Source organism: Esox lucius, chromosome 11 (assembly GCF_011004845.1).
Source record: "Esox lucius isolate fEsoLuc1 chromosome 11, fEsoLuc1.pri, whole genome shotgun sequence".
NCBI classification, from domain to species: domain Eukaryota; kingdom Metazoa; phylum Chordata; class Actinopteri; order Esociformes; family Esocidae; genus Esox; species Esox lucius.
In genome coordinates, this window is record NC_047579.1 from 2,986,506 (window position 1) to 3,014,264 (window position 27,759).

Sequence of the window (27,759 nt, forward strand, 5' to 3'; positions counted from 1 at the left end):
TGATATTCTAACACCTATGGCGAGCATCATCAAAAGCATATGTATACATACATACATACATACATATATACATATATACAATGGCTAATAGGAAATGGCTAATAATAATAGTGATAATATAATCTTCCAGTCTAACCTGGTATTTTGCCTGGAATTTCAGGCAGTTCCAAAGGTATAAAAATGTTTGGCCATTTATGACATCACAACTGTGACTTGCTTACAATATAATCAGTTTCTCATAGTCAACGTGTTGTATGCAGGAGAAATGGGCAGGAGAAAAGATCAGAGCGACTTTTACAAGGCCAAAATTGTTATGGCCAGATAACTGGGTCAGAGCATCTCTGAAACAGAATGTTGGGGTGAAGTGCTTCCAGTCAGCACTGAGTACCTACCGACAAGGGTCAGACAAGGGACAAACTACATACCAGGGTGTTGCCCACCCAAGGCTTATCTATACGCAAGTGCAACTAAGGCTATCCATCTGGTATGAACCAGCAGAAGGTCTACTGTGACACGGTTACGGGAGGAATGTGTCACAACACACAATGCATCACACCCTGCTGTGTAGACACAGACCGATCAGAATGCCCACCATGACCCCATGATGACCCCATGATGACAAGCCGGTGGAAGCAGTGTGATGCTCTGGGCAATGTTCTGAAGGGAAACCCTGGGTCCAGGCATTCATGTGGACATCAATTTGACACACGCCACCTACCTAAACATTGTTTGCAGACCAGGTACACCCCTTCATGGCAACGGTGGCCCCTTTCAGTAGGATAATGTGCCCTGCCATACTGCACACATTGTTCGGGAATTGTTTGAGGAACATGAAGAACAGTTCAAGGAGTTACCCTGGCCTCCAAATTCCCCATTCTCTGGTATGTGCTGGACCAACAAGTCTGATCCACTGCAGCTCCTCGCAATTTACAGGACTTGAAGATTCTGCTAAAGGCTTGGTGCCAAATACCACAGAACACGTTCAGGAGTCCATGTCTTGGCAGGTGGGGCACTGTTTTGGTAGCATGCAGAGGACCAACAATATATTAGGCAGGTGGTCATAATGTTTTGGCTCATCAGTTTACTTTACAATGACTCCATGATCAGACTAAGCATTTACATTCTAGTTATTCAGCAGACAGTTATTCTGAGAGACTTATAGTATTGTAGCCTATTACTTAGAGCAACTAGATCACTCGCTGGCACACTATATCAGACATTCACTGTGCCTTTCGATGTGTTTCTGAAATCTTTGATAATAGGCAGCTATTTTTAAGTCTGTGAGGTCTTTGTGTCTCTGATTTTTTTGCATTAATCTCCAACAGTATTTATACAATTGCGGCGTAATTTGGTATCTAATGGTGGATACTGCATGCTACAAGCGATAAAATCTCTGAATGAACTGCGCATATTTTATTAAGGGAATAAAGTCGAAAACCATACTTTCAGTAAGTCAAGTGTTTAATCACAGAAGTCTGCAGGGAAGAAGTTGCTATGCTAAGGAAACAGATAGCGAACGTATTAAAATTATTAGGAATGCCGTATCCTCCTACATTCTCACTTTCCTCCATACCGATGGTAGCTCATTGCGCTGGGCTGATGGGAGTCTCTGCATCAGGAAGCCTTTCTTCCATGGAATGTTCATTGGCCTGTTGCCTCACACCCCAATAGGATCTCATGAGTATGTCCTTTGTGGACAATTTGGAATATTTTTGGAAGAGACCTTTAAAGTACCTTGTGGAAGACGGCGTTCACCTTGGTAAACGTGGAGTCCAAAGGCTGTCATCAAACATCGGAAAGGTAAATCTTCAGTTATAATGATATAATCAAATTTAATCAGTCAAATTTATTTAATCAATCATCAAATTTATTTATAAAGCCCTTTTTACAACAGCAGTTGTCACAAAGTGCTTTACAGAGACACCCGGCCTTAAACCCCAAGGAGCAAACAACAGTAGTGTTGAATTTCAGTGGCTAGGAAAAACTCCCTAAGGTCGAATTTTAGGAAGAAACCTATCATCTCCTTCTAAAATGTAAAACTGGAGGAAACTGAGAAAAGTTAGTAGTACATCCCTCATATCCCCCAGCACAATAATATAGCAGCGTAACACCTTGGAACTGAGACGGGGGGGTCCGGTGACACTGTGGCCCTACCCGGGGGAGGCCCCGGACAGGGCCCAACAGGCAGGAAATCAATCCAACCACATTGCCAGGCATCAACCAAAGGGACACCCACCAACCGCAACCCCCCTGAATGAGGGCCGAGTATTGCTAGTGGCGTACAGCCCAATTGCATAAGTGCGCAACAGAGAGTCAACAACAAGCCAGTGACTCTTCCCCCGAAAGGCATAAGAACATTGCTATAAGTAAGCCATGAGACATGAGTGGGTGTGGTATATGGCCAATATACCACAGAAAAGAGCTGTTCTAAGGCCCATGATATTGCAACGATCCAGTGTATCAATAGGATTTTAACGCCTCATATCATGTGCTTATAGAAAGTGGTATTAACATTGGTAACTGTTGTGTATTCTTTCTGGTTTATACGTCAGTAAAAAGACTCTGAATGGCATAACTTCCCAAATGCACCGTTACTGTTGCTGACACAACATGTCCTGTACCACAACCCCATGCTCACGTGCATCCCAATTTCCCCACAGTCCATTGTTAGAATATGTCCAATGGAAAGCACTATGCAACTGACAAATAATCACACAGTAACCTTGTTTTCATTCATTTAAAGACAAGAGTGTAGCCATTTTCACAAAAAAACACTCAACGCTCAATCTCGCTAATATGATCTCTATTCATAAGCAATTACAATTACTAGTCATTAACATCCAACTAGTAACAAATATCGATATTACAATTATTGGTATATATAGTCCACCATCTGCCAAAATGGTCTACTGACACAGCTAACTAAAATATTAGTAACATTTATATAAACTGAAGTGATTATCCTGGGGGATTTTAACTTAGACTGGGATTCACAGCAAGCAGGTAGTTTCAAGAAATGATATGTTGAACTAAACCTAACCAAGCTAATCATTAAACCAACATGGCAAAATCTACAAAAAAGCCTTACAAATTTACACTGATTATATGATTGATAATATTGATTTAATATTTTCACAAATGCTCCCAATAAATATATAGCAAGTTTCCACAAGATTTCTGTCCTGTTTATGTCAGAATTCCATTATCAGAATTCTTTTCTCACAAAAACTGTTTTGGAATTTTAGTCAGCAAGCTTTTTACAACACCTTCAGCGAAGTGACGTGGATAGCATTACTGCAATCCCATCATCTGAACTTGCATTACAGTATTTTACTGGTGTTTTTACCTCTGTTACATATATAATGATAAGGTTCAAGAACAGATCAAGTCCCTTGTTTAATTCTTTAACACTTTACAATAACCATACGCTAATAAATGTATTAATACATTAATAAACATGAATTAACTATTACTTGATGAACCTATGGAGCAGGATTTATTTGTGATTTTCTTTTGCCAGACAGCGTAAGTGGAGCCAGCCAAGAAGAGTGAATGTCTCTTACTGAGTGACTGACTGACTACCGCTGTTAAATAGCGTAGTGGTTAGAGATGTACCGAATGGCGAACCGGTTTTCGATCCTTGCCACAGCCAAAACAAATTATGCCTTAGGATTTGTTCAGGATGGAAAAAAACATTGGGGAAATATAAACCACAACCCCTTGTGCAGTAAAAGATGAGGGGTTTCCATGATTCTCTCACCTTTTCACTTGACAAAAAAGTCTGTAATCGTCACATATTTTGCTAGATATTTTATCAATGTTAATTCATGTTTATTAATGTATCAATACTTTAATGTTTGTTGTAAGTAAACAAAATTAACATGACAAGCCTGTGTGGACACGAGTGAAGGCAAAATGTTAGATACAGTAGCTAGCTACGGTCTTGTGATCCTCTACTTGTGTGTGTTGAGTTAGAAATAGTTTTTGCCTAATAATAGTACAGTAACCTCATGTTTGCTAAGTTGCATTCCTACTAAATTAGTAATAATAAATTGCCACCAATAACATTTATTGACTAATTTGCCATGATTCTTGGTTAGCCAATTGCTTGAATACTGACTAGTTTACAGATTACTGTTTTCTATGTACACCACTAGGAGACAGATGGACCAGGATAAGAAGCGTGAAGAACCGGTGCCCACTAACTGTTGATCAGCCTGTAGGTGGTCTACAGGCACTGTTGGAGGTGTGACAGGCAATAATGTCCAGCAGAGCAGGTAGTGATTACATGAATACTTGTGAGAATCATAAGAATCTGTATCCCATTGCTGGCTTGCCTCTCAAGGTCCCTATTTGGGAGATTTTGTTCTGTGTCCTGAACATTGTGTTGTCTTTTGGGTGGGATGTTGAACTGATACCATGGTACTGATGGTATCAGTATTGGTTTTAAACCATGTCATGGCAAAATATCAAATATGGGCCTCATAACAACATTAGTACCTAATCAATGTTGACTATTCATCCAGGTCTTTGTTCTAAATTAGAATGTTCTCAGTCAACATGCAGGATAAAATAACAGGTTAAATAATGATCTGCTTGGCTAATGAGAAACTCTTCTATTCATGTGCATGAATTAGTCTATATCTTTTAACTGTTCCTGTCCATCCCATCAGCGGCAATATCAGTCTGTTTATTCAGAGCTCAGATTCTGCAGACTACCACAGAGTCTACCACTGGGTCTAAAAGGAGTTCATATCTCTGGGGTGGTGGAAACTATGGATGCATCTACCTATGAAACAAGTTCGCTGCTAACATCTTCCAGTCACAAAGGGTAACTGAGCAGTAGCCTTTCATTTAGTGTTGGGCTGGTAACCAAAATGTTGCCTTTTCAAATTCCCCAGCTGAAAGTTCTTAGAATACCCTTGAATAAGCTTCCTCACCTTTATTGCTCCTGTTGGCCTCCCTGGCTCAGAGCACCTGCTAACTGACCAAAATGTAAACATTTGCAGAGGGAGAGGTGATTGGAAGATGTATGACAGCAAGCTGCTTGAGGAAAATGTTGGTTAAAGTCCTGAACAACCCAATCTACCCAATTTACAATTTAAGGCCTAGACATTTTTAACAGCACATTTGTGATTGTCAATTTCTTTTTTTGGCTATGTTAATAAATGTTCCACTCTAATTAGATCAAAAACATGGAATAACTGGGGGTTCCAGAGGCTTTTGACAACCCCTGCAAAAATCCACCCACCATGTAATCTCTAGTCCAGAATCCAAACCAGTAAATCTACAGTATATTGTCTCTTGTAGTAGCTACACTAACATATGTTAAGACTGAACATTTTATTTCTTGCTGAATTTGTTTTGGTCCTAGACATATGAAAGTGCAGAGAGAAACACACTATATAACTTGAGGGAATGGAGGACATATAACTATATAACTTTAGGGCATGTCCTCCTGTGTCAGGTTACTGCTCCCAGCACATCTATAGTTCCAGCCAATCTCAAACAATCTGAAAAACAACCCACTAGTTTGGCACAAAGCATCACTGGTCTCCGTAATAGCCAATATTGACCTTTTTTCCCCCCTATTTATACAATAACTGTTTTTTCAGATCTGGATGGATGCTGTCCTGTGGTTGGATAAAGCTTTGACATACTCAGTCATCACCATGGTCCTTACACCATGGGTCAATTGTCAAATTCCCTGAGTTTTGTCTGACTTTCACTGACTAAAAAGCTGAATTTCCATGACCTATAATGAACGTAAATAAAAAGCAAACTTTGTACAGAGCACTGAGCAGACAAAAACCAGCCCACAGTGTTTTAAACCCATGAATTTGTGAGCTTTATTTACTAGTTCACAGACGTTTTCAGTACAAAACTAAGTTTTCACTGCTTAAACATACACCTATCAGCCATAACATTATGACCACTGACAGGTGAAGTGAATAACACTGATAATCTTGTTATCATGGCACCTGTCAGTGGGTGGGATATATTAGGCAGCAAGTCATTCTGTCCTCAAAGTTGATGTGTTAGAAGCAGGAAAAATGGGCAGCATAATCTGAGAGACTTTGACAAGGGCCAAATTGTGATGGCTAGATGACTGGGTCAGAGCATCTCAAAAACTGCAGCCGGGTGTTCCCAGTCTGCAGTAGTCAGTACCTATCAAAAGTGGTCCAAGGTAGAAAAAGCAGTGAAACGGCGACATGATCATGGGTGGCCAAGTCTCATTGATGCACGTGGGGAGCGAAGGCTGGCCGTGTGATCCGATGCACCAGACGAGCTACTGTAGCTCAAATTGATGAAAAAGTGAATGCTGGTACTGATAGAAAGTTGTCAGAACACACAGTGGATCACAGTTTGTTAGTATGTGCCTATAATGGGCACGTTAGCATAAGAACTGGAAAATGGAGCAATGGAAGAAGGTGGCCTGGTCTGATGAATCACATTTTCTTTTACATGACGTGGATGGCCAGGTGCGTCATTTGCCTGGAGAACACATGACACCAGGATGCACTATGGGATAAAGGCAAGCCGGCGGAGGCAGTGGGATGATTGGGCAATGTTCTGTTGAGAAACCTTGGGTCCTGCCATTTATGTACCACCTACCTGAGTATTGTTGCAGACCATGTGCACCCTTTCATGTCAACGGTATTCTCTGATGGCATTGGTCTCTTTGTACAAATCCCTGTCTACGTATATGAAGCTGTTTTTACAGGTTTGCAAATCTACTGTGGTGTAAAATAACTACAAGTGACCAATTGGAATTTAAACTAACAAGAAATTTTTATCTTTCATTCAGATTTTTTTTTATGATATTCATAAAAGAAACATGGCATGGGCAAAAGGATGACAAAACAACAAAAATTACAGAATGGTAAAATGTTAAGACTTTGACTTTGTATAAAACATAAAAGAAAAGAATAATCTGGAAAACAAAGAATATCCTGAAGAAAAGTGCCTCAACCGTATTTCCACAGCAGATCATTTTGAATTCTGTGTCTTTTACTGATAAAATCTGATTGTAGATGCTTTTATTTACTGTTATATTTCAGATGTGAACCAGGGGTTGGATCAGTTTTTGATTCTAGTTATCTTGAATGACGCAAATGTTTAAAATGTATTTTGGTTATAATACATGTTTTGGCTATCTAAGTTCTGACGTCTCTGGTACCTACAATAGGGCAGTGCAGGCCCTGCGCCATGAAGGGGCAAGAGGGGGCTAAGCCCCCTCAATTGAATTTTATTGCCAGTATTATTGCCAGCAGCGTACAGCCCAATTGCACAAGTGCGCAACAGAGAGACAACAACAAGCCAGTGACTCTTCCCCCGAAAGGCATTGGAGGGAGGGCATCCCAGTGGCGACGAGAGCCCACCTGGCAAGACAGCAAGGGTGGACAGTATCAAGCCTTCTGGTCACCTTCACGCCCCCGGGCCAGGCTACACCTAATTATAAACCGTGCTGTAGAGATGAGTTTTTAGTAGACACTTGAAAGTTTGCACTGAGTTTGCATTTCTAACCTTAATTGGCAGATCATTCCACAGTAGAGGAGCTCTATGAGAAAAGGCCCTGCCGCCAGCTGTTTGTAAACTACTGCAGTGCACTTATTACTGCTGATTAGTTTATGTCACGGCTTCGGGGGTTGAGAGGAGCAAGGAGGAACCGGAGAAGGCGTGATGGAATGAAGGTTTAATGTTTCTCAGCGAGAGAAATCAGTACAGGTATAACAAAGCGTTGAACAGCTCTTCCATTTAGTAGAGACAATTACACACAAAGACAGGGGGAGCAGAGGGAACATATATACCGGGGGAAACAGCGATGATGAGGAACAGGTGCACAAACGAGACACAGGTGAAATGTATGATGAAGACGGTGGCGTCAGAAAGCAGGTGACGTCGACCGCTGGGGCCCGCCCGCTGCAGGGCGAGGTGAACCAGCAGAGGTCGCAGTTGTCACAGTACCCCCCCCCTGACGCGCGGCCCCAGCCGCGCGACGACACCGGCCTCGGGGCCGACCCGGGGGGCGCGGAGCAGGGCGGTCCGGCCGACGCTGATGGAAGTCGCGGACAAGGACGGGAGCCAGGACGTCCTTCACCGGAACCCAGCTCCGCTCCTCCGGGCCGTACCCCTCCCACTCCACGAGGTACTGGAGGCCCCCCGCCCGGCGCCTCGAGTCGATGATGGAGCGGACAGAGTACGCCGGGGCCCCCTCGATGTCCAGAGGGGGAGGGGGCACCTCCCGCACCTCACACCCCTGGAGGGGACCATCCACCACCGGCCTGAGGAGAGACACATGAAACGAGGGGTTAATACGGTAGTCGGGGGGAAGGCGTAACCGATATGTTACCTCGTTGACTCTCCTCAGGACTTCAAAAGGCCCCACAAACCGCGGGGCCAGCTTCCGGCAGGGCAGGCGGAGGGGCAGGTCCCTGGACGAGAGCCAGACCCGGTCGCCCGGCCGATACACCGGGGCCTCCCCGCGGTGGCGGTCTGCATAGGTCTTTTGACGGCGGACAGCGAGCCGGAGGCGGGATTGTACTGCCTCCCATGTGCCCGCTGCCCGCCGGAACCAGTCGTCCACCGCAGGGGTACCGGTCTGGCTCGGCGTCCACGGCGCCAGGACCGGCTGGTAGCCCAGGACGCACTGGAACGGCGTCACGCCCGTGGAGGAGTGGTGCAGAGAATTCAGTGCGTATTCTGCCCACGGCAGAAACTCTGCCCACTCCCCCGGCCGGTCCTGGCAGTAGGACCGGAGGAACCTACCCACTTCTTGATTGACCCGTTCCACCTGCCCGTTGGACTGGGGATGGTAGCCCGAGGTCAGGCTGACCGAGATCCCCAGGTGCTGCATAAATGCCTTCCACACCCTAGACGTGAATTGGGGACCCCGGTCAGACACGATGTCCTCGGGCACCCCATAGTGCCGGAAGACGTGTGTGAACAGGGCCTCCGCGGTCTGTAGGGCAGTAGGAAGGCCGGGCAGAGGCAAGAGGCGGCAGGACTTCGAGAACCGATCCACAACGACCAGGATGGTGGTATGGCCCTGGGAAGGGGGGAGATCCGTCAAGAAATCAACAGAAATGTGGGACCATGGCCGTTGTGGAATGGGCAAGGGGTGCAACTTGCCCACAGGTAGGTGCCGGGGTGCCTTACTCTGGGCACACACCGAGCAGGAAGAGACGTATACCCTCACGTCCTTGGCTAAAGTGGGCCACCAGTACTTACCGGCCAGGGCGCGCACTGTTGGCCCGATGCCAGGATGACCGGAGGAGGGAGATGTATGCGCCCAGTAGATGAGGCGGTCGCGGACAGACGCCGGCACATACGTACGGCCCTCAGGGCATGTGGGCGGAGAGGGCTCGTCGCGCTGCGCTCCGGCGATGTCCGCGTCCAGTTCCCATACCACCGGTGCCACGATGCATGACTCCGGGAGCACGGGAGCATCATCCACTGGCCTCTCCCCCGTGTCATGCTGGCGGGACAGCGCGTCAGCCCCGACGTTCTTACTCCCCGGCCTGTAGGTGAGAGTAAACACAAACCGGGTGAAGAACATAGCCCACCTTGCCTGGCGAGGGGTCAGCCTCCTCGCTGCCCGCATGTACTCCAGGTTCCGGTGGTCAGTCCAGACGAGGAAAGGGTGTTTAGCCCCCTCTAACCAGTGCCTCCACGCCGACAGAGCTCGAACCACGGCCAGCAGCTCACGATCACCAATGTCGTAGTTCCGCTCCGCCGCACTGAGCTTCTGGGAGAAGAAGGCACAGGGACGGAGCGTGTTACGACACCCCGTCCGTTGGGAGAGGATGGCACCGAGCCCACAATCGGACGCGTCCACCTCCACGATGAACTGGAGCGACGGGTCGGGATGGGCCAGGACCGGAGCGGTGGTGAAACGGTGTTTCAGTTCCACAAACGCCCGCTCCGCGTCCACGGTCCACCGCAACCGGGTCGCCCCCCCCTTCAGAAGGGAGGTGATCGGAGCCGCGACCTGGCTAAAGCCCCGGATAAACCTCCTATAGTAATTAGAGAAGCCCAAGAAACGTTGCACGTCCTTAACCGTGGTTGGGGTCGGCCAATTACGCACGGCGTCAATGTGAGGCTCCTCCATAGCCACACCTGTGCTGGAAAAGCGATATCCCAGGAAGGACACAGACGACTGGAAAAACAGACACTTCTCGGCTTTCACGTACAGGTCATGCTCCAGCAGTCGAGCCAGCACTCTGCGCACTAACGAGACATGTTTGGCGCGGGTGGCAGTGAATATCAAGATGTCATCAATATACACTACCACTCCTTCGCACAACAAGTCCCGGAATACGTCGTTGACGAATGACTGGAAGACTGAAGGAGCATTCATCAACCCGTACGGCATCACTAAATACTCGTAATGGCCAGACGTGGTACTAAAAGCGGTTTTCCACTCGTCTCCTTCCCGGATACGCACCAGGTTATAGGCACTCCTGAGGTCTAATTTAGTGAAAAAGCGGGCCCCGTGCATCCTCTCCACCTCCGCAGAGATCAAAGGGAGAGGGTAGCGGAACGGAATGGTGATCTTGTTCAGCGCCCGGTAATCGATGCACGGGCGCAAACCACCGTCCTTCTTTTTCACAAAAAAGAAACTCGAGGAGACCTGTGACTTGGAGGGCCTGATGTAGCCCTGTTCCAACGCTTCCGTAACGTAGGCGTTCATAGTCTCCGTTTCGGTGCGGGACAGTGGATACACGTGACCCTTCGGGAGTGCGGCTCCATCAACGAGGTCTATCGCACAATCCCCCAGCCGGTGTGGTGGCAACACAGCAGCCTTGGCTTTGGAGAAAACCGTAGCCAAGTCCCTGTATTCGGGGGGAATGGGCACGGCGGGCGCACTGTCTGGACTTTCCACCGAGGTCGAGCCAACGGAAACACCCAAACACCTACCCTGGCACTTCCGCGACCACCCCGACAGACGTCGACTAGACCAGGAGATGAAGGGGTCGTGTAGGGACAACCAGGGGAAACCTAAAACGACTGGGAACGTGGGTGAGTCGATGATGTGAAATGAAATGGTTTCGCTGTGTCGGCTGTCGGTAATCAGGAGGAGGGGAACAGTGCAACTCGTGACCAGACCTGACCCTAGTGGCCGGCTGTCTAAAGCTCTCACGGGCAGGGGGGTGGCGAGGACCTGGAGGGGTATGCGTGACCGCAGGGCAAAAGACCTATCCATGAAATTCCCAGCTGCGCCTGAGTCTACCAGCGCCTTACACCGGGAAATCAGCGGAAAGCCGGGGAACCTAACAGGAACAGTGCACATAGAGAGGGAAGAGGTTAGTGGCGAATGTGCATGTGCTACCTGGGGTGACGCGGAAGTGCCATGCCTGTCGCCTCTCGACTCAGGGAGGGAGGTGCGGTGTGGTGCAGTAGTACGGCCTCGTCGCCCCTTGGAGGCACTCCGCACCTGCCCTCCCCGACGTCTGCCCGGCAGTGCAGCCGTCCCCAATTCCATGGGGACGGCGGTGTCAGGTTGGCAGGGTGGAACGGACGGGCCTCTTCCGGGACGTCCTCGGGCAGCCAGCAGGTTGTCGAGACGGATGGACATGTCAACCAGCTGATCGAAGGAGAGGGACACGTCTCGACAAGCCAGCTCCCTCCGGACGTCCTCGCGAAGGCTGCAACGGTAATGGTCGATTTGAGCCCGTTCGTTCCACCCTGATCCCGCTGCCAGGGTCCGGAACTCCAGTGCGAACTCCTGCGCCGACCTCGTCCCCTGCCGTAGGTGGAACAGCCGTTCACCCGCCTCTCTTCCTTCGTGTGGATGGTCGAACACGGCTCGGAAGCGGCGGGTGAACTCGGCGTAGCTGCCCTGGGTGGGCTGCTCGGTGTTCCAGACGGCGGTGGCCCACTCCAGGGCTTTTCCGGACAGGCAGGAGACGAGCGAGGTGATCTTCTGTGCCTCGGTCGGCGCAGGGTGCATCGCCTGGAGCGCGATGTCCAGCTGTAGAAGGAATCCCTGGCAGCGGTCCGCCGCCCCGTCGAAATCCCTGGGTAAGGGGAGATGCAGTGCCCCCATGCTCGGCGGCACGGCAGGGGCAGGCGGAGAAACGGCCGGTGCTGCGGGGGTCTGCTGGCTCAGCTCTAGGCGCTGCACCGCTTTTAAGACATTGTCCATTGCAGCGCCTAGGCTGGCCAGCATCGTTGAATGTACCTGGACCGCCTCCGCAACACCGACCTCGCCTGTGGCTCCCGTGGGCTCCATATCCTTGCTGTTGTATATTTGGTGTGTAATTCTGTCACGGCTTCGGGGGTTGAGAGGAGCAAGGAGGAACCGGAGAAGGCGTGATGGAATGAAGGTTTAATGTTTCTCAGCGAGAGAAATCAGTACAGGTATAACAAAGCGTTGAACAGCTCTTCCATTTAGTAGAGACAATTACACACAAAGACAGGGGGAGCAGAGGGAACATATATACCGGGGGAAACAGCGATGATGAGGAACAGGTGCACAAACGAGACACAGGTGAAATGTATGATGAAGACGGTGGCGTCAGAAAGCAGGTGACGTCGACCGCTGGGGCCCGCCCGCTGCAGGGCGAGGTGAACCAGCAGAGGTCGCAGTTGTCACAGTTTATTATACATTGTCTCTTATAAACTTTGATTAGCTGAGACACTCTGACTGCTAGAAGGGCCAGACAAGTTGATGTTTGTATGTAAAGCCTATCTTACCTCAAAAATGCATTTGAAAAATTCTCATACACATCCCAAGACTTGCTGTTAGTAGAGATACAACAGGCTTACTCAAAGTTGCAGTAGGCAAAACTGCTTTCAACTACTGTGCCCCACACTGATGAAATGCCTTCCAAAGTAAACTTAAGTGAGCATTGGTGCTTATAAGTCAGATATTCAAATATCTGATGAATTACCTGGTGAAATCTTTCTCTTAATGTTTGAATGCTGCTCTTAATGTTTGTGTTTCCTATGCATGTGCTTCTTTCCTCGAGACACCTTGGTCTTAGACCTTGGTCTTAGATTGATTCCATTGTATACATATAAGGATATATAAGGTTATATAAGAAATACAAAAATATTCGGACATGGAGTGCCTATTTATCGGTGCAAAAGTTGCATGCATTTCATGTAGGACTTGTTTCCATTTACACTACCTTCTGCAATAACGTTAGCACAGCTGAAAACATTTGTGCTGATTAAAGAAGCAATAAAACTGTCCTTTAGACTTGTTGAGTATCTGAAGAATCAACAATTGTGGGTTCGATTACAGGCTCAAAATGGCCAGAAACAAAAAACTATCTTCTGAAACTCAACAATCTATTCTTGTTCTGAGAAATGAAGGTTATTCCATGCTAGAAATTGCCAAGAAATGGAAGATCTTGTACAACGTTGTGTCCTACTCCTTTCACAGAACAGCAGTAACTCTATTCAGCATAGTATTTTTAGCAACAGGTGAGTTAATACAACATACAACAGGAGAAAGCAGTGTCTTTAAAAACACAAGTAGGTAAAAAGATTACTTAAAAGGGTAGTGTAGTAATTTGAGTCAGGGTTGAATATACAAATAATAGGATTAGTATAACAGTATTTTATGTAGAATATAAATTAAAATAAAATTGCCTTCAGAATCGAAGTTGATAAAGTTCAGAGTCACATACTGTAGTTAAGATAAACTCAACACTTCAAGAAGATAAAGCTTACCTTGTATTTCATCATCTGCTAGCGATCTGGCCTGCAAAAAAAAGGTAGTCATTATTGAACCTGATTGCACTCCTGCCCTTAAACACACCAATATACTTTCTTCATCTAATAATAATAATAATACATTTCATTTGTAAATCGCTTTTCATAATGGAAGAAAAATGTCAAAAGGCATGAAAAAAAAAGAGAGAAAATAATATTAAATAAATAAAAACGTTTTTTATTTTTTTTTTATTAAGAGAGCACTGCACCATTTTCTTTCCTTTACAAAAAAATCAAAAAGGAAGGTTTGGAGTGAGGAACAGAAAGTTAAAAATTTAGAGGCCACTGCAAATTGAACGCTTCTGTTCCTCACTCAAAACTTTTCCCGTTTTTTTTAAAGGAAATAAAATGGTGCAGTGGTCTCTTAAATTTTCCGGAGCTGTATATACAGAATTTATAAATTAAACTATAATGATAATACAGTAAACTAAAATTATAATACATATTATTATATAATAATTTACAGTATAATCTGATTAAAGGGAAGCGTAGGCCAACCGATAGAGGTATGTCTTAATGCCTCCCACACAGAAATATAATATGTTAGGGCTGTCACGATATCAAAGGCAACCAGATGAACTGATAAACTAAAGATCCACAAGGCCTAACACAGAGAGGAGTTTTTGGGGAAAAAAATAAAATTTTCGCCTAGAGAAGAGGTTACAAAAAGAAACTAATTCAAACACTAGTGTAAAGGTCCAGACTTATAGTTTATGCAAATGTCCACGAATAAGCTATTGTAGATGTAGTGATTGTATGAGTTAGTGAACTGTTATAAGCTGTTGTAACCAATGAAACAAAATATTAATTGTTTGTAATATGAGCTGAAACTGAAGGAGCAAGTAGGAGAATAGGAAACCCTGTTCAAGCGGTTGCCGGGGAGAGAAAGATTTAGTATGTCTGTCTTTTGAGAAACAGGACACAGGTTAGAGACACACACACATTGTCTGACAGGCCAGACAGAAACCAGGAGGGGACAAGAAGATGTTTGCGTTTATCCTTATAAGGAATAGAACTGGAACTGGACCAATAGCACACTTGTTTTGTGAATTTAACGACTCTATCTTTTGGGCGTAGTAGAAGTATAAAATGATCTGTTGAATGTTGATCCTTAGACATTGTGCGGCGACACGTGTCTCCAGAAGCTTCTGTAATAAATGGACATATAATACGGTAATTGACCTGACTCCTGGTGTTTTATTCTCCTTTCCAACAAACCAACTCGGGGAAGTGTTAGACTTCAACACTATGGAAAAACCGGGAGGAGATTTTGGAAAAATACAACGTCCTTTATTCTATGTGAATAGGCTAAAATGTTTTCACGTGAACAGGCCAAAACGGCATGTCTTAGCGGATATCTTCCCGGGGTTCTAGTGGGGAGTTGATTTCAACACCAGTGCATAAGGCAGTCTCCTTGTTTAAGCACATACCTTATTTACGTCAACTATAGACAAACGATGTATCGAAAAACCGAGAGTGTTTTGGGAAAAATACAACGTCCTTTTTTCCATGTAAATGGGCTACTAAAGTGGTCATCACTATCCTATTGCAATTGGACCAGCTCAATAGCAAAAACAGTGCAGGTAGTACCTCAAAGGGTAATTTGAATTAAAAAAAATAACTATTCAGCATTAACTTTGGGTAGAGATATTTTCTGTAATATTTAAATAGATAACAAGTCGAGGAATATATGAATTACTTTATTACTTTAATTTGGAAAGCGGGTTAAATGGCAGATTTTTGCGATGTATTGCTAAAATCACGTTGCTATGGATACTTTGGTTGCAGTAACTCAAGCTTGGTATGAGATATTTTTGTATTTTTCTCTGATTGGAATAGCTGGGAAATAGCTGGGCTGTAGTAATAAATCATAGGGTGTTTACCATGTAACAGTCAAAGTAAATGTAGGTTGATGCAAATAGTTTTGGGGTGTGATTAGTTTGCACTCGGGTAGTTGGCAATGGACACATGGGTACAAATTGTATGCCATTATATACACATGGGTGTAAATAGATACATGGGCTAATAGCAAATAGCATTGTTGGCTATGGACACCTGGGTGTAAATAGCATCGGCCTAAAACAAAACATGGGAACAAAGAAAAGAACTGACCCCTGTTCAAAAGTCTGCATACCCTTAGTTCTTAATACTGTGTATTGCCCCCTTCAGGATCAAAGACAGCATGCAGTCTTTTGTAATAGTTGTCTAGGAGGCCATGAATCTTTGCAGGTGGTATAGCTGCCCATTCGTCTTGGCAAAATGCCACCAGGTCATGCAAAGTCTTTGGTCTTCTTGCATGAACTGCACGTTTGAGATCTCCCCAGAGTGGCTTGATGATATTAAGGTGAGGAGACTGTGATGGCCACTCCAGAACCTTCACCTTTTTCTGCTGTAAACACTGGAGGGTCAACTTGGCCTTGTGCTTAGGGTCACTGACGTGGTGGAAAGTACAAGGGGGTCCCAAGTGCAGCTTTCGTGCAGAAAAATGCAAATTGTCAGCCAGTATTTTCTGATAACATGCTACATTCATCTTGCCTTCAATTTTCACAAGATTCCCCATGCCTTTAGCGCTCACACACCCCCAAAACATCAATGAGCCACCACCATGCTTCACATTGGTGATGATATTCTGTTCACTATAGGCCTTGTTGACCCCTCTCCAAACATAACACTTATGATTGTGACCATGAAGCTCTATTTTGGTCTCACTCCAAATTACAGTGTGCCAGAAGCTGTGAGGCATGTCAAGGTGTTGTCAGACATATTGTAACCAGGCTTTTTTGTGGAACTGGCGCAGTAAAGGCTTTCTGGCAACTCGACCGTGCAGCAAGTTTTTGTTTAGGTATCATCGTATTCTGCTCCTTGAAACAACCATACCATATTTTTCCAGAGAAGCCTGTATTTCTTCTGATGTTACCTGTGGGTTTTTCTTTGTATCCTGAACAATTCTTCTGGTAGTTTTGGCTGAAATCTTTCTTGGTCTACCTGACCTTCCTGAATTTTCCACTTCTTAATAAGTGATTGAACAGTACTGACTGGCATTTGCAAGGCTTTGGATATCTTTTTATATCCTTTTCCATCTTTATAAAGTTACATTACCATGTTATGCAGGTCTTTTGACAGTCCTTTTCTGCTCCCCATGGCTCAGTATCTAGCCTGTTCAGTGCATCCACGTGAGAGCTAACAAACTCATTAACAGTTTACACACAGACACTAATTGCAATTTAAAAAGCCACAGGTGTGGGAAATTCACCATTAATTGCCGTTTTTACCTGTGTGTATCACTTTGTGTGTCTACAACAAGGCCAAACATTCAAGGGTATGTAAAGTAGACACATTAAAAATATATGTTTTTGAAATATATATCAATTTATAACACTTCTGTGTGGGCTGTTTGTTAAACCTCCCATTTTTGGTGTATGTGCTTATATGTGCATAATCTATATGTTGAATCATTACCATGCTTCAGGTAACCATGAAATTCCAGGTTTCAAAGAGAGTGATTTTGATGAAGGGCACAGATCAGCACATTAATGTGCTGATTAAATCTTAAAGTAATTTCAAACTTAATATGAATATTTCTCATATATTCATATGAATATGAATATGACTCAGAAAGATTCAATGTTGTTTTTTGTTAGTGGTGGCTGAAGTTTCTACTGGCTGTTTAAAGAAAACTGAACCTTGAATGAATTACTCCATTCAGTTTTTAAAAAAATGTACTGGTGAACTTATTTGTAGTTTATCCAGCTATTCATTTTTATGCAGTTAACGCTGAAACACACTGTTTAATAAAGAGATTCAGACACTGGTTCCAATGATTACGGTCATAATGCCTATTATTTCTTGTCATAAACTGTATGTTGTCAGTTCAAGTAAAGTGACAAAGGATGGTCATAATGCTATCCTGACATTTTCATAAATTGTAGTTTGTCACCTTTCCCAGTGCTTTGTTTCTCTTGAATAGGATGCCAGCACTAGTACATTATAGGATTTTTTTGAAGAAGCCTATATTGAAACCTCTGCAAAGAGTTATTTGAACAAGATTCCATTTAAAGGACAAATCGAGGGAACAATGTATGGTTTAACTAACTTTATTTTTTTAGTAAGAATGCACAAGGCCTAGCACAGTGTTTCCAAATCATGGTCCTGGTGACCCCAAGGGTTACCTGTATTTTACTTCTGATTATCAGTTTTTTACATTAGTCAGGTGTGTAAGTAGGGTACAATTTTAATCAGGTTTGTGAGTGCTAGGGCAAAAATACAAACGTGCACCCCTTTATAGAACCAGAAAACCCTTAAAACTTATTGACCAGCCATAAACAAAGTAAACTTTTCCCAGGTATTTTAGGGTTAAATCAATTTAATTTCAATTTCATTTACCAATCACAAGCTCTGAGTTTGTATAGACCTGTAGCCTATGTCAATTTGTATAGACAATGAATGGCTCGTCCAGTGAATTATTTGTTTTCAGTTCGTCCGTTTTGCTCCTGGTTGGCAATAAGTAATTGAAGTGAAGCTAATTAGCTTGTGGTGTTTTCCTCCAACGTCATTACCTAGCTTACCAGTAGCTAGCTGCATTGCCCTTTTCAAACAAGCGTGCCGCACAAGCCCTGAAAAGTGAAGCCAAAACGTCTCGATTGCCCCCTGGTGAGTGGTCCTAGTATAGGTCATAAACCCCGCCTCCCAATGTTATTCAATGGGACGCAAGACCAACTAAACAATTAAATTACCCTTCAAATATCTTTTTTCCGAAGCTGGTTTCTGTCATTTACTGTAGTTTGTATCACGCTAATGTAAATTCAAGAGTTTGTTTTTAAAATAAGTTGGTTTTTAGTTAGTTATTTAATGCTCTAAAACCGGTGGTGTGACGTCGTGATTGACAGCTGTGATCTGAGCCGAGGAGCCACTGAAGCGCCAACAGGCTTTTTTCGCGATCTTCGGAGGACTAAGGAGATTGGAGCTTTAAATTTAATCTCTAAATTTCTATAATTGATATAATTACACACGGACATAATGGGTTGTTCTGCAGTAGATTGTGCTAACCGATCTGGCATTTCCAATCGATCTTTGAATTTTTTTCGGTAAGTTACATTTATAAGCTATTTAATTAGTAAATAAATGTAATGGGCTAGCTAACGTTAGCTAAAAGACAACAAGCCTTGTTAATAGCCATGTTAATAGCTAGCAGGTGATCGTTAGCTAGAAGTTACCAATTATTTTTGTATTAGGCCTATTCTAAATTAAGGTTAAACATGATGTAAGTTAGGCTATAACATATCGTCTAGGTTTAACAAGCAAATGTTGTACTGTACTTGGACTTGATTGAACTCTGTTTATAGTTCACAGGAGCAGGACTCCACTTCCAAAACAGTGCAGCGTGTGCTTGCGATTGATTACGGTATGTGCATTCTGCGAGGGAGAGTGAGGGCGGGGCACAGGGGTGGGGCCGTTGATTTCGCGGCTTTACGGCTTTACTTCCTGCTCGCTACTGCGCATAACTATTGCACAGAACTGGTCCCAAGATCGCTATCTGCGCAGACGCAAGTCCAAGATGTCAGCGCCATATTAGGACACTGGCGGCTTCAGTTTTCACCAATGGAAAAGAGCGAAGGGGCGTCGTCCATCTTTTTTTACAGTCTATGTTTTCAAAGGGCTTTTGGGATATTCTGGATTTTCATACACGTTAACATATAGCCAGCTAAAAACATAACATAACAAATGTACAGTGCTGGCTAACGTAACTATTTGCAAGCTAACATTTCTACCTTAGTCATCTAGCAGATGAGAAAAATAACAAGTTATCGAACAATTTACATTCTTGTTAGCTAGCTATTCAGGCCTAGCTGCAAAGGTGGGCTTAGTTTGATGTCCGCTTGTAATCGGTGAGGTTGTATTGATGTTTGGCGCAAAGTCTGTCAGCACAATGGAAGGTGCGCGTCTTCAAAGTGTGTTGGTTTGTTTTCGTAGGTGGTCTAGGGGTATGTATGTAGTTGCCCTTTTTGGTTTCTAATAAACACAGAAATCATTTAATTTAATTGAAATATCGAATTTATTCGATTTTTTTAAAGCTATGGCAGTACGCAGAGTTGCGGAGTAACTGAATTCAAATAATCTGTTACATGTAATCATTACAAAGAAACAGTAACTGTAATCCGTTACGTAACAAACTAAAATATTGTAATCGGATGGCAGATACTTCTTGGAGTACTTCAATTGAAAAATAATATGTGCGCTAAATAATTATGACACGTTGCCTGATTTTTTTAATTTAATGTTTTAAAAACCTGTTTGAACCTGTTGGCGCACATTTGTTCCTTTGGTTGGTCGTCAATTAACGCGTGGCATCGTTGTAGATACGTGTTTTGTACAAACAATTGCCAAGGAATAACTTGTTGTCCAAGAGTTCAAAACTAAACGTGGACATGACAATCCGTTTATTTTAAGTAAACATCAACACAATCAAACAAAACGAAAGGTTCCTCTTGATCCTCCTACCACGTTATCATACACGTAACCACGCATTAATTGACGACCAATCAAAGGAACAAATATGCGCCAACAATAAGTAAAAAAAAAAACTGTGACCTTACTGTGTGCAACACAGCTGACCTAATTAGGCCACATTTAAATATAGTTTTCCCACTCCCAGCGCCACACGCTGGTTGTCAATGAAATGGCTCCAACAGAACCCAAATGACAATTGCGCGATCAGTTGTGTGTCATGTGAGCAAAAATGGGCACGCATAACCGGATTAGTGACTGATGATGTGCTATTAAAATTTTCTTCGGTTTTGGTTGATTTGTTGGCTGGTAAAAACAGAGTATATCTACGATAATATTAGACCCATATTAAATGTGATTTAGTTGTCTATATCGGCGCATCTATCTCAGAACAATAATAGGCAATAGACTTACCTGGTGTTATATCTTTTCAGACAGGAATTGTTTAAAATATTAGGCAAGTATGTGTTAGATAGCTGTTACATGGTGCTCCCTTCAAGATAAAACATGAAATTTATCACGTTATTTGAGAAGAAAAGGTGTGTCGGGAAGTACTCTGCCAAAGGATGATGACCTGTATTTGATGCCGCCACCTCTACTTCACAGGTAGGCCATGTGATTCTAGTTGCTTTGCATCTCAGAAAATTGCGTTCATATGTTAGTGTTACATATGTTGATTTGAAAATCAATGGCTGGTGGTCCTTAATATTGCAGGTTATGTTCACGCGGGTAAAACATATTTGTGTGGGGGTGTTCACGATTGCGAACGTGCTCTCCATGCTTGGGGTTTCTGCACCGTTATGTTGGTGGTTGTGGAGCTAAACATCAGACTATTACAGATTGAGTGTACGCGTGAAAAGCTACAGATATCTTGATTTTTAAATAGGCCCACGATAATGTCAATACCCTTTTTGAGAAATTGCCATTTATTTTTCAACGATGTTTCAAAACAGTAAAAAACATGAATAAAAAACTGAATTGGGTAACACATCCTTAGATTTTGGGTAATGATCAGATAAAAAGTAAGATATATAAAAAAACTCTAATATCGATTGATCCCGCAAAAGGTATTCAATTGGTTATAGGCTATTCCTATTTTTCTTCCAATGCCTCTTAAAATGAAAGTAATCTACTGAGTTTGAGTAATCAAACAGTTATGTTACAAATTACAAATGTGGACAGGTAACTTGTAACTGTAATGGATTCAATTAAAAAATTTACCTACTCAAACCTGGCTGTACATTAGCAGCAAACATATTTAGGCCTACAATTCAACTCATCAAAAGGGACATCAAGATGTCTAAAAATACCACAAACTGTGGATTGAGGAGCATTTTTACAACAACTCCTAATCCTGATGCATGTGGCAGGGCATCCAAGCCATCACAGACTACCAGCCTAAGAACCCTACCCCCACAGCCAGCAACGTCTCCTTCACATACCCCTTAAGGCTGCTGGTCCTGATGGCGTCCCTGGGCATGTGAGAAGCTAGTTAAAGTCTTTTTTAACCTGTTACTGGCCCAGGTGGTTGTCCCAAAGTGCTTCAAGACTGTAACCATTGTGCCAGTGCCGAAGCTGTCGACTGCATCTAGCCTGAATTAGTTCCGCCCTGTTGTACTCACCCCCACAATCAAGAAGTGCTTTGAAGGACTAGTTCTGGCCCACCTTAATCCCTGCCACCCCCAACACTGGATCCCTACCAGTTTTCCAACCAGTCAATCAGGTCTACAGAGGACGCCATTCTCCACAGGTTTACACTCTGCCCAGAGAATGCTATTCATAGACTTCAGCTCAGCATTCAACACGGTCATCCCCTCTAGGTTGGTCAACAAACTCCATGACCTGCGGACCAGTCCTTCTCTCTGCAACTGGACTTTGGACTTCCTAACCAACAGACCCCAGTCTGTCAGGTTAAGCAACTTCACCTCCTCCACCCTGATCCTGAACAATGGTGTTCCACAAGGCTGTGTGCTGAGCCCCCTCCTGTACTCCCTCTTCACCCATGACTGCGTTCCTGTACACAGTTCAAACACCATCGTCCAGTTCACAGATGACACCGCCAAGCACATCACTGGTGACCAGCTTCCAGCTACCGTAGACCTCCATGGCAAGCTGTGTCTGCAAGGCATGCAGCATCATCAGGGACCCTTCACATCCATGCCACAAACTTTTTGCCCTCCTACCATCAAGCAGGTGGTACAGGCTCAGGAACAGTTTATTTCCATCTACTGTAATCCTGCCGAACTCTGTGACCAATCACTAACCATAACCCCTGCCTCACAGGGACCTTGTTGCACTTCTCCCTTTGTTCTACTCTAACAGTGCCTTGCAAAGTTCTAAAAATGTCAAAAGATGTAGAATTGCCATTTGTACCAGCACAACTATTTATCCCATTTGCAACATACACTATACCTAATACCTGTAAATTTTCTGCCCTCCTCTATTTGCCTTATTTGCACATTTAGTATTGCCGTTTGTACTGCATTTGCCTTCAATGCACATCTCTAAATTCCACATATTTGCACTTCTGGGTAGATGCTAACTGCATTTTGTTGTATTGTACTTGTTCAATGACAATAAACTTGAATATAATCAATTTCAAGTGTCTGAATACTTGTGTAAATGTAGTCTCTCTGTTCTTTTTGTCATGAATTTCCCAAAAATGTTTTTGCTTTGTCAGGGTATTGTGTTTAGATAATACATAAAAAAAAAAAAAATTATTGAAAAGAAAATGTGGAAAAAGTGAAAGGGTCTGAATACTTTCCGAATTTAAAGGGATGGCTTTAAAATATGTGTAGTAATATATTTAATGAAAATGTTTTCATGAAAACTTCTGTAGGTATAAAGGAGATTTTCAGTAGTTCAGTTGAGTGCATAATTGAACCACACCTGCATTGACTTGTTGACTAGATACAGGTAGTCGTCGACTTTCGACCTATGCGACTTACGTCTGCCCGGACCGCCCGCGACCAAAGTAAATAAAAATATTTTCTCGTATGCCAGCTCGCGCGGTACCGTGCCGGAGGCTGGGCGTACGATAGTTACGAGTGAGCGTAGTAAGAGAAAATGCAAACATGGCTACGGGGGACTTGAATATACTAAGTTATACTTCCTCGGCCGACTTTCAACCAAATCAACCTCTGACCGGCAGGTCAGAGCATATCCCGATTGTAAGTCAATGACTACCTGTACTCAGAATTGTCTTAATTCTTAATGCAGTTGCATAATACATAATCTATTTCCCAGACACTGCTGCGGAAATGTGCAGAAGTTCTGGAGGAACAATCTATCAAATTTGGCCTTCATTTGCCAACTGAGAAATTCCCAGTGCAGAAAGCACTGGCCTGATCAGCTTAGTCTAACAACAAAACATCATCCACAATACCTTTGCCCACATGTTTCGAGCACCCAAGAAGAAAATAATGCTACATTTAATGCAATGATTTGATTAAAAGAAAAATGGAGAAAAACTCAAGTTCAATCCCACATAATAATGTTTTCTCCCTGAAGGCCAAATTTGAATGTTTGTTGAGCCAGGCTCATATGCACTTTGCACAATAGCCTGGGAACAGGATTGTGTATTACAAGCCTGAAAGCAAATGCACTGCATGGAAATGGTAGGAATGGTGTACTGTAACTGAAATTCCCTTTCCCAGGCACAGCACAGGTATAATAGAGCTTGTGTTCAGGATTGAAGGACCCAGCACTTAACACACGCACAACACAAGTATAATATAATTCAGACTTACAATTTTCTTCCCTCCTCTAAGAAAGATGCATGCTGGACCCAGACTCATGACCAAGAAGCTTGAGGGGGGAAAACATTTGTTTGTACTCTTTGTAAGTCTTTACATTCAATGTGTTCTGTATGTCTTTTCTTTCAGTGTAGAAAAGCAGTAATGGGTAAATCGTTTTAGTGATTATGTGTATACATATATCCGCACTTGTGTTTGTCCCGTTTTTACATGTCTATGTGTTACTGAGTTAATGCTGTGTTACAACATTCTATTGTGCCAATTGTTACACCATTCTATCGCTAACAATAATACATTTGTTTTGTGTACTGGTGACATGGAACTGTAGGTCTGTGATGGATTACTTCGGTCCCCTTGGCCCAGAAAAGAAGAAAAATAAATACTGTTGTTAAAAGTACAGATTTTAAAACATAGGTGATATTTTCAATCTTAAATAATGTGATAATATTCAAATTCACATTAAAATGATGCAGTCAATATTACTTTCTTGGTCTGTAGCCGGTTATATTGTTTCTCACCTTCTCCACTTGAATCCATAGAAGTCAATGTCTTCACTGAAAAGTGAGTCTCTCTGATTGCTGCTCTCTTCCTTATCTTTGAAAACACTTTTATCCTTTTTATTTGCTCTTCATTGTTGTTGTATTCGCTGACCAATAAGTAACTTATTCTGTCCATCCAAATGGGGAGAATGATGATTGAGAGGCACAGACAGAGAGAGAGAGAGAGAGAGAGAGAGGAGGGACTAAAATATAACCAGATGGCATGGGAAACTATAACACATGTCAACACTGATAAGTTTTTAAATCATTCATTATACATTCATTATTTCTAAGTAATTTAAGCATACACATACCTATTGGCATGAACTGAATTGAAGGTGGAGAGTATTCCTTACTAATTCAAATTATTCAACATTATATGATCCTGTGTGTCATTTTGTGTGCTTGCTTGCATACACTGTTTGTGGATGTCAAAGGATGTATTCTGTCTAAGTCCTTTACATAACCATTGGTAGTATTAACCCTGTTCATCCCTCTGCCACTATAACTCCAGTAGCAATTCAAACACAAACACCACAAATAGTATGGCTGGATTAAAAGCCCTCTCACATCTGTTTGCATGAGAGCATTACTCTGGTGGTCTTAATACTGACATTTGAGATAAGTCTCATCTTAAAAGTGCCATTTGATTGAAATATATTTGTAATTTCTTTACAAAAAAAAAGTTGTTGATACCATTTTGTGTCTTTGAGTTCAAAGTTGGTCAAACTAGAATTTTCTGACTGGCATTAGCTCAATGAATAGAATAATACAACAGGCATACTAAACCCCAAGTTTACTGGCTCAACATTTTTTAATTACTAGGTTTAGATGATTTCAAAATAAATAATTTGCATAATCATGCATGCTTCAGCATCAGAATTGAAACATCTGTATTCAGATAGCATTTTATTACTGGTTAAGAGTTTGGCAGACATTAGTCTTTCATACCTACAGAAAATATGCCTAGTAAACCTTTAAAAGGGGGTAATCTACTGAAACAGTTATAATAATTTAATGAGGAATGTGAACGTCGTTAAAGAAATAATTTGAGATTTAATTCAATTCCAAAATGTTGAATGCAGTGCTCTCTTTCTGACTGTTAGGTAAATGTATACATGAGTGGCTAGGTGGCCAAAATAATGTACCTACACAATAACACAAGTCAATATAAGCAATTATCTTGCAGAAATGTAAAGCAATTGTATAGATGCTCAAATGGCACTATTCCATTTAGGAGTTAATAAAAAAAATCCATGTTCCACTTGATAAAGATCTGCTTAAAGATAAGTCATAAAGCTAGAGTAGAAAATGTTGGCAACCCCGCACACCTCAGCAGAGGTGTTCACTTAATCCCTGGGAATGCATGTGTCTTTCATGTGTTAGATATTTTATTCTTTCTCAGAATTTTGCTGAAATGTGACCACTGAACTGGAATTTCTACTTTTATTTCTGATATTGATACCACGTTTTTAAAATAAGCATTTCAATGTACGATTAATAATTGTATCTTGTTCACATGATAAACGTATTTTGTTAGATATATTTGATTACTACTGACAATGTGAAGAACAAAATGTCCTAGTCCTAGTTATCTTAACACCGCTTTCGAATGTTGTCAAATTCTAGGCCATTCGCGAGAACTACAGTCTTTAATTACTAAACACTCCAAAGCTGGTTTATGTTGCGAGTTTTCACGAAGAGGAACCACAAAGGAACATTGAGAAACAGTTTGAATCCTGACTGGCAACAGCTCCAACATGGGGCATTCTCCAACTCTTCCCTGCTTATAAAGAAACCTCACCACTGGACATTAGGACATATCGCAACACACACCATTGTTACACTCCACCCCCTGCCCCCCCAGCCAATGCTACCATAGAAAATAACTAAGACAATTGAATCAAACAATTTAACAGGATAACAAGAAAACATGTTACCTATAACAGCAATAAAACATTGGCACAATAGAAATGCAGCAATAGAGACTAAAAACAAATAACAATATTAAGACTACAAAATAATAACACACATTAAAGATACAGTTGTGCTCATAAGTTTGCATACCCTGGCAGAAATTGTGAAATTTTGGCATTGATTTTGAAAATATGACTGATCATGCAAAAAAACTTTTATTTAATTATAGTGATCATATGAAGCCATTTATTATCACCGTTGTTTGGCTCCTTTTTAAATCATAATAACAGAAATCACCCAAATGGCCCTGATCAAAAGTTCACATACCCTTGAATGTTTGGCCTTGTTACAGACAAGGTGACACACACAGGTTAAAATGGCAATTAAAAGGTGAATTTCCCACACCTTTTTCCCACACCTGGCTGCGGGCCTCTAGGCATCTCTATGCACCTTGGGGGCACAGCCAGGACCTGACCACAGCGGTGCCTCTAGGCATCTCTGCGCTGCAGTTCTGTTTGTCACCAATAAGAGGCAGCTGCGCTGCATTGCTTCGCTTCAAAATGGGGTCCCTCTTTAAGTTGCTTTTGTTTTACTTCATTCGTGGATAATTGTTTGCCCCAGTTGTGTTTGTGTTATGTACTTCAGTTTGCGGTCTACCTCTCCTCTTGTCGTTTTCTGTTCAGTTTTGCCAAGAACATTAAAAGGATGTTTTGCTACAGCTTTGCGCCTGGTCCTGCCTCTCGACCGTGACAGCGCTACAAATCCAAGGAGTTGGGGTATGGGTTTAGGTTTAAAAGTGTGTAAACAAGACCTCACTTCATGCTGTTGGTTATAATTGTAAAGCTAATTTTCACGTTCCATCCATGCAATGTGTGGTATAACATTTTCAGTCTATACTTTTAGGAAATGTTTAAGTGTCACTTGTTTCATTAAGCCAAAAATAAATGTCACATATGAAAAAATTAATTATTTGATGAGCATGTCTTAGTTTTGTGATTTTAAAACGAATTGGTTTTGTGTGCACTAATGATTAGGATATAGGAATGTTGACAATATCATGAAAGCTAGCATGAAAAGCTAAATTTGTTAATAGATTAGATAAGCCAGCAAATCAACCAGTCAGAGCTATTTAATTTAAAACAAAGGTGATGGTACTAATCAGTGCTGCAAGTTAGATGCATTGATTCCACCAACACTAGCTAACTGCTGATGAGTAGATGCTAGCCAATATTATGATATTTCATAAAGCCAGCTGTCTGTTGTTTCTGCTACTCCTGCAGCAGTGGCATTATGGTACACTTGTCAGCTGCTGCGAATAC

At 42.7% G+C, this 27,759-nt stretch overlaps 1 protein-coding gene across 3 annotated transcripts in view; it reads right to left on the bottom strand.

Moving 5' to 3' along the window:
* Positions 1-24,659, bottom strand: part of cabp5b (calcium binding protein 5b) — a 38,363-nt gene extending 13,704 nt beyond the window's left edge. Inside the window, exons 1-4 of one of the 3 annotated variants that reach the window (XM_034295048.1) lie at positions 24,503-24,659; positions 24,294-24,337; positions 23,979-24,036; positions 13,684-13,714 (exon numbers count right to left, since the gene is read on the bottom strand). In XM_034295048.1, coding sequence (XP_034150939.1) covers positions 13,684-13,714; positions 23,979-24,026 — 79 coding nt within the window. In that variant the 5' untranslated portion in view covers positions 24,027-24,036; positions 24,294-24,337; positions 24,503-24,659. Of the gene's footprint in view, positions 1-13,683; positions 13,715-23,978; positions 24,037-24,278; positions 24,338-24,502 lie in introns of all 3 variants that reach the window. The other 2 variants (XM_034295047.1, XM_010901006.4) reach the window with 2 other exon arrangements.
* Between the last annotated feature and the right edge of the window lie 3,100 nt (positions 24,660-27,759).